Source organism: Mobula hypostoma, chromosome 1, assembly GCF_963921235.1.
Source record: "Mobula hypostoma chromosome 1, sMobHyp1.1, whole genome shotgun sequence".
Lineage (NCBI taxonomy): Eukaryota > Metazoa > Chordata > Chondrichthyes > Myliobatiformes > Myliobatidae > Mobula > Mobula hypostoma.
In genome coordinates this window covers 143,407,866-143,415,962 of record NC_086097.1, presented here as the reverse complement: position 1 = coordinate 143,415,962, position 8,097 = coordinate 143,407,866, and the positions used below count along the sequence as shown (strand labels likewise).

General features: G+C 41.5%; 1 protein-coding gene across 2 annotated transcripts in view; it reads right to left on the bottom strand.

Moving 5' to 3' along the window:
• Nucleotides 1–210: 210 nt before the first annotated feature.
• The window catches only part of LOC134351190 (uncharacterized), a 72,529-nt gene continuing 64,642 nt past the window's right edge, over nt 211–8,097 (bottom strand). For both annotated transcript variants that reach the window (XM_063057302.1, XM_063057309.1), the window contains exons 8-9: nt 3,295–3,417; nt 211–373 (exon numbers count right to left, since the gene is read on the bottom strand). In XM_063057302.1, the coding sequence (XP_062913372.1) occupies nt 359–373; nt 3,295–3,417 (138 nt within the window). In that variant the 3' untranslated portion in view covers nt 211–358. The remainder of the gene's footprint in view (nt 374–3,294; nt 3,418–8,097) is intronic.

Sequence of the window (8,097 nt, the reverse complement as noted above, 5' to 3'; positions counted from 1 at the left end):
ATAGTGCTTCTGGCAGTCCAATACCCCTTCAGTATGTCAGTCCAGACCAAAGGTTCCCAACTTGGGGTCCACAGACCCCTCAGTTAATGGTGAGTGTCCATGACATAAAAAAAGTTGGGAACCTCTGCTCTACAATGTGTGTACATGTTTCTGGTGAGCTTTCAGCCCATGAAAAACTCTTCTCCATCCCAGTGATTACCTAAGGAAACACTTAAAGAATCTCTTGGCTTGGTTTCCATAGATTGAGTTTATTAGCAGTATTACAGATGCAAACTTGTATGATTTACAATTTGGTTATACTTTATAATGTTGATAATATCCAGCGAATATATATAGAAATAGATCTCCATTTTGCAGTTTACATTGTTAATTCCTAGAAGAGAAAGAAAACAGAATTAAAGATAATCACTCAGCAGATTGTCACATCCATATGACTCCAAAGAGTTGGTTCCAACTTGCTCAACAGGTAAAATGAATAAGCAGGGAACCCACTCATTGATGAACATTTTAGTAGTGATATCTGGAGCTTCCCATATTCAATTTAAAGCTGCCTTCCTGAGCAGCTATCAAATAAGAGAACCAGGTTTAATGTTGACCAGAGGAAGAAAGCCCAGCAGAGAATATATCTAGAGGGAATTGGAAGCTAAAGGTGTGTATTGCTGCTTATTCTTTCCTTTGACTCATCAGCAAGTAGAGAGACCCTTCTTGTCAGCTCACTTTCTCAACCCAACCACTGCCACCCAGCAAGCCTCCACCACTTCTCCTGACACCTGACCCCATCTAATCCGTTCATGCATAGCTGCTGAAATTTCCGCACTGACTCTAAATATGTAACCATTCTAAACTAGGGATGTCAGGAATTAGTCAGCACCATGCCAGTAAGGTCTAGCCTGAGTCCACCATTCCTGCCAATGGATAAGATCTCCCTTGGGTTCCTGTTTATTACCCACGCACTGGGGAAAGATATTTCCAATAGTGGGCAATGGAAGCAGGGCTGTTTTTTATTGTCAATTCATGGGAAAAACTGAGTATTTAACTAAAGCTAGAGACAGCTTAAATAGCAGACCACATATTGTTTGACTAGAGTCAAGGAATCCAGGATGTATCAGATTCCAGTTCCTAGCTGCAGAGGTTGATTAATGAATCTGCTGAACTTCCAAACACAACTTATTTGTTTAAAGTGACAGTTTTTGTTATTTGTTGCTGCAGCAGTCACAATTTTTAATTTAGATTTCAATCACATGTGGCAAATTTATTTTTCTTTCAGACAATGGAATGGACAGCCACAGGCTTTTCTCACTCAAGGCTCTTCCAACCTGCAGGGATGGGAGATTCGCCTGATTGGGTAGGGGCAAACTCAACGTTAGGTCCAGTGGGAATAGTCAGAAAGAAACATAGAAACATAGAAACATAGAAAATAGGTGCAGGAGTAGGCCATTCGGCCCTTCGAGCCTGCACCGCCATTTATTATGATCATGGCTGATCATCCAACTCAGAACCCAGCCTTCCCTCCATACCCCCTGACCCCTGTAGCCACAAGGGCCATATCTAACTTCCTTTTAAACATAGCTAATGAACTGGCCTCAACAGTTTGCTGTGGCAGAGAATTCCACAGATTCACCACTCTCTGTGTGAAGAAGTTTTTCCTAACCTCGGTCCTAAAAGGCTTCCCCTCTATCCTCAAACTGTGACCCCTCGTTCTAGACCTCCCCAACATCGGGAACAATCTTCCTGCATCTAGCCTGTCCAATCCCTTTAGGATCTTATACGTTTCAATCAGATCCCCCCTCAATCTTCTAAATTCCAACGAGTACAAGCCCAGTTCATCCAGTCTTTCTTCATATGAAAGACCTGCCATCCCAGGAATCAATCTGGTGAACCTTCTTTGTACTCCCTCTATGGCAAAGATGTCTTTCCTCAGATTAGGGGACCAAAACTGCACACAATACTCCAGGTGTGGTCTCACCAAGGCCTTGTACAACTGCAGTAGTACCTCCCTGCTCCTGTACTCGAATCCTCTCGCTATAAATGCCAGCATACCGTTCGCCTTTTTCACCGCCTGCTGTACCTGCATGCCCACTTTCAATGACTGGTGTATAATGACACCCAGGTCTCGTTGCACCTCCCCTTTTCCTAATCGGCCACCATTCAGATAATAATCTGTTTTCCTATTTTTGCCACCAAAGTGGATAACTTCACATTTATCCACATTAAATTGCATCTGCCATGAGTTTGCCCACTCACCCAACCTATCCAAGTCACCCTGCATCCTCTTAGCATCCTCCTCACTGCTAACACTGCCACCCAGCTTCGTGTCATCCGCAAACTTGGAGATGCTGCATTTAATTCCCTCATCCAAGTCATTAATATATATTGTAAACAACTGGGGTCCCAGCACTGAGCCTTGCGGTACCCCACTAGTCACCGCCTGCCATTCTGAAAAGGTCCCGTTTATTCCCACTCTTTGCTTCCTGTCTGCTAACCAATTCTCCACCCACACCAATACCTTACCCCCAATACCGTGTGCTTTAAGTTTGCACACTAATCTCCTATGTGGGACCTTGTCAAAAGCCTTTTGAAAATCCAAATATACCACATCCACTGGTTCTCCCCTATCCACTCTACTAGTTACATCCTCAAAAAATTCTATGAGATTCGTCAGACATGATTTTCCTTTCACAAATCCATGCTGACTTTGTCCGATCATTTCACCGCTTTCCAAATGTGCTGTTATCACATCCTTGATAACTGACTCCAGCAGTTTCCCCACCACCGACGTTAGGCTAACCGGCCTATAATTCCCCGGTTTCTCTCTCCCTCCTTTTTTAAAAAGTGGGGTTACATTAGCCACCCTCCAATCCTCAGGAACTAGTCCAGAATCTAACGAGTTTTGAAAAATTATCACTAATGCATCCACTATTTCTTGGGCCACTTCCTTAAGCACTCTGGGATGCAGACCATCTGGCCCTGGGGATTTATCTGCCTTCAATCCCTTCAATTTACCTAACACCACTTCCCTACTAACATGTATTTCGCTCAGTTCCTCCATCTCACTGGACCCTCTGTCCCTTACTATTTCTGGAAGATTATTTATGTCCTCCTTAGTGAAGACAGAACCAAAGTAATTATTCAATTGGTCTGCCATGTCCTTGCTCCCCATAATCAATTCAAAGAGTGTCTGAACCCACTTAAAGCAAGCCACCTTTTTCAAAGGAAGTAAGAAGATAGTTTAAAAGAAAAGAGTAAATACAAAGACAGCTATAAAACAAAACTAGCAGTTCCAGGGTATCTCACCATTATAGCATTAACAATATCATTCTTGTTGTGCCTGAGAGCTCGTACAGCTTTGCCTCTTGAGACATTTGCCTGGGCCATTACCAGCTCTATGTCTCTCGCTTCCAGTCCCGTTTCATCCAGCTGAAATGTAAGCACATGGCAAAGATTATAATGGTCCAATCAGAAAATGTTCAAGTCTGGGCAATATATATAAAAAAGACTTAATCATCATCATGTTGCTGTTAATTTGATGTAACTACATCAAATTGGTTACAATAGTAGCCGTGCTCCCAATGCACCTCACTTGTGAAGCAGTCATTAAGTTAAAGAAAGATATCTCTTTCGAACAGGGATTAGGAGGAATTTCTTAAACCAGAGGGTGGCAAATCTGTGGAATTCATTGCTTCATATGACTGTAGAGGCCAAGTTGCTGGGTATATTTAAAGCAGAGGTTGATAGGGTCCTGATTAGTCTGGGCATCAAAAGTAAGTGAAGAAGACAGGAGAATGGGATTGAGAGGGAAATAAATCAGCCATGATCAAATGGTGGAGCAGATTCAATAGCCTAATTTTGCTGCTACCTTTTACAGCTTTATTACGGTCAACCCTCTTCATTCTTGGGCCCTCCCCAACAAGGATTACTGCCAGTCTGGAATAAGCACCTTTTGGTATTTCCCAATGACCCTGGGGTTCACTTTGTTCGTTGTGGAGCATAGGAAACCATGTCATCCAAACTGAGAATTGTTTCCCCTCTTACCTTCATCTGAGGGAATCCAAACCAGCAAAATACGCCACGGCAATGAATTCAAGTCCTTTGAGAACTGTATACAAATGGAATGTCAGCTGCAGTCTTTATCTTTTAAATCTTATCTGACAGCATGACATGTTACAGTACAGGCGACCAGGGTTCAATTCCCACCGCTGTCGGTAAGGAGTTTCTACGTTCGCCCTGTGACCACGTGGATTTCCTCCAGGTGCGCCAATTTCCTCCCATAGCCTAAAGACGTACAGGTTGGTAGGTTGATTGGTCATTGTAAATTGTCCCGTGATAGGCTAGGATTAAATCAGGGGACTGCTGGGCAGTGTGACTCAAAGGGTCAATAGGGCCTATTCAATGTTGTATCTCAATAAATAAATAAAGATATGTGGCTATCTTTGATGCTCTAAAGAGGTGAGGTGAAACCTTCAAGCCTAAATAATATTAAATTAAGAGTTTCCTGGGTTCTATAACTCAGATGGACATGTGACACACAGAGGGGAGATCATGGAGGACTCACTCACTGAGTCAGCGTGGGTAGAACTCAAAAATAGGAAGGTGATAGAATTGTACTACAGGCCCCCACAACAGCCACCGGGACAATGATGAACAGGTATGTAGGCAGATTAAGGAAAAGTGTTAATACAATAGGGTTGTTGTAACGGAGGACTTCAACTTCCCTCATTTCAACTGGGTCCTTCATAGGACAAGCAGTTTAAAAGGGGCAAAATTTGTTAGGTGCATCCAGGATGGTATCTTAAATCAATAAGTAGATAGTCCAACAAGAACGGTGGCTGTACTGGACCCGGTGTTGGGTAATGAGCCTAGCCAGGTGACCGACCTGTCAGTGTGTGAATAGTTAGGGAACAGTAATCACAATTCCTTGTTTTAAGACAGCTATAGATAAAGATAAATATGGACTTTGCAGTAGAGCATTAATTTGGAGCAGGGTGAATTAAGAAAACATTAGGCAGGAACTAGGGAAAGCTGATTGGGAACATTTATTTTTAGGTAGTCCATATCTGACATCTGGAGGGTATTTAAAGACAAAATGCACAGAAGAGAGGTCGGGTATATTCCAGTAGAAGGAAAGATAATGATGGCAAGACAAGAGGACCTTGGATGTTGACAGAGGTGATAAATTAAGTCAAGAAGAAAAAAGAAAATTAAGTAAAAGTAAGAAGCTAGAATCAAACAGAACCCTTGAGGATTATAACAAAGGCAGAAAAGAACTCAAGAAGGGAATTAGGAAAGCCAGGGTGGGTCATGAGAAGTCCTTGGCAAGTAGGATCAAAGAGAATCCCAAAGCAATCTGTACATACATCAAGAGCAAGATGATAACCAGGGAGAAGGTAGGACCACTCAAGTATAAAAGGGAGAAAATTGGCTTAGATGTGGAGGATATGGGTGAGGTCCTTAATGAGTACTTAACATCAGTATTTACCAAGGAGAAGGACATGGACAATAGGGAGATCAGTGCTGATCGCATTGCTATGCTAGGGTATTTTGAGGTAAAGAAGAAGGTAGTGTTGGGACTCTTAAAGAGCATTAAGGAGCATAAACATTCCCCCCCCCCCCAGGTCCTGATGGGATATACCCCAGGTTATTGACAAAGTAAGAGAAGGGATTGCGGGAGCCTTAACCGATACTATCTTGTCCACAGGCAAGGTCCTGGAAGAATGGCGAGAAGCTAATGTTGTTCCATTATTCAAGAAGGATCATCCTGGAAACTATAGACCAGCGAGTTTCTTGTCAGTTATAGGGAAGACACTGGAGAGAATTATTAGGGATAGGATTTACAAGTATTTTGAAAACCATGGCCTAATTAGGGAGAACCAGCAGGGTTTTGTGCAGGAAAAGACTGTCTTACTAATTTGATAGAGTTTTTTTGATGAGATGACAAGGGTGATTGATGAAGGTAGGAGTTGTGGATGTTGTCTACATGGATTTTAGTAAAGCATTTGACAAGGTCTCTCATGGGAGGCTCATCCAGAAGATTGAGATACATGGGATCCATGGTGAATTGGCAATTTAGATTCAGAACTGACTTGCCCATAAAAGACAGAGGGTAGTAGTCAAAGGGACTTATTCTAGCTGGGGGTCTGTGATTAGTGGCATTCCGTAGAGATCTGTACAGGGACCACTGCTCTTTGTGATATATATTAATTACCTGGTCAAACATTTATATCAGTGGGTTAGTAAATTTGCAGATGATACAAAGATTGGTGATGTTGTAGATAGCATAGAAGAATGACAAAGAATGCAGCAGGATATAGATCAGTTGCATACTTGGGCGGAGAAATGGCTGATAGAGTTTAACACGGCCAAATGTGAAGAAACAGTACACTGTAAAGAGAAAGAGCCCTAACAGTTCTGATAAGCAAAAGGATCTTGGGGTCCAAGTTTACAGTTCCCTGAAAGTGGCTACAGAGGTTGATTGGGTGGTTAAGAAGGCATATAGTATGTTTGCCCTTATTAGTAGAGGAATCGAGTTCAAAAGTTATGTTGCAGCTTTATAAAACTCTAGTTAGGCCACATTTGGAGTATTGTCTCCAGTTCCGTCACCCTTTTATAGAAAGGATGTCGAGGCTTTGGAGAGGGTGCAGAAGAGGTTTACCAGGATTTTGCCTGGATGAGAAGGCACGTGAAACTAAGGTTGTTTTCTCTGGAATGGCAGAGGGAAGATCTGATAGAAGTTTATAAGATTATGAAAGGCATAGTTAGAGTAGACAGACAATATCTTTACCCCAGGGTTGAAAAATATCTAATACAAGACGGCATGCATTTAAAGGTGAGGGGGCAATTTCAAAGGAGATATGAGGGGTAAGGTTTTTATTTCTTTTTTTAAACACACTGCGAGTTGTGGGTGCCTGGAATGCACTGCCTGGAGTAGTGCTAGAGGCAGATACTTTAGAATCTTTTAATGAGATGTTTAGATAGACACATGAATGTGAGGAATATGGAAGGATATGGACATTGTGTAGGCAAAAAAAAGGCTTGTTTAGTTAAGTGTTTGATTACTAATTTAATTGGTTCAACATAACATTGCTCCTGTGCTGTACTGTTCTATGATCTATGTTCTAGCTGTCACAGACAGATAAGAATTTATAGGACAGAAAAGGCTGCAGAACCAAGTAATTTATTTTCAATCTCCTAACACCCCTGTGAACTCTATCATCCTCTCCATTTATCTAACTCAAAACAGAAAATACTGGAGACACTCAGCACGTAAGGCGGTTCGACATTTCTTGGAACAGAAACAAAATTAACATTTCAAGTTGAAGACCCTTCATCAGAATGTTAACCTGAAACTTTAACTCTGTTTTCTTTCTAGATGCGTCACTTGACCTGCTGAGAATTTTCAGCATTTCCATTTTCATTTCAGAATTCCAGCCTCCGCCTTTTCTTAAATTTTCCATTGTTTGATTGCCTTGAGTCTATTTGTTCGCCTTATGTTGATGTCTTTATCTAGTTAATTAATTTTGCAGTCAGATTTGACAGGGTATTAATCATCCCCACCCTGAGTCCTTTCTTCTTACTCCTAATTTCCTCAGTTTTAATGAGTCCGTTAAGATTTAACTACCTTTCGTAGTCAGCACATTAGAAATGATCAAAGGATAATTATGGAAACCATTTGGTTTCAAAAACTCATTTTAGAATCGCATTTTATATCAGGCGTTTAGTTAAGAATATCAAAGTACAAAGATTCAATTGTGACTGTGGGGTAATAACGGGAACAATAACAGAAAATGCTGGATGTACTCAGCAGGTCAGGCAGCATCCATGGAGATAGAATCAACACCAAACTGAACTCCTTTCATCAGGAAGAGGAAAGTACATCACCTTGAAACATCAACTCCGTTTCTGTTTCTAAAGATGTTACCTGGCCTTCTGATTATTTCCAGCATTGTATACTTTGACTTCCAACAACTGCAGTACTTTGATGTTAGGTAATATCTGTAGAAGCTCAAAGAGGCTGTCATGTCACAGATACTATTCATATGACTACATCTCGATGTTCATTCCTTCTCATGAGGTACTAAGTTAATTTATGTCATTGCTTGC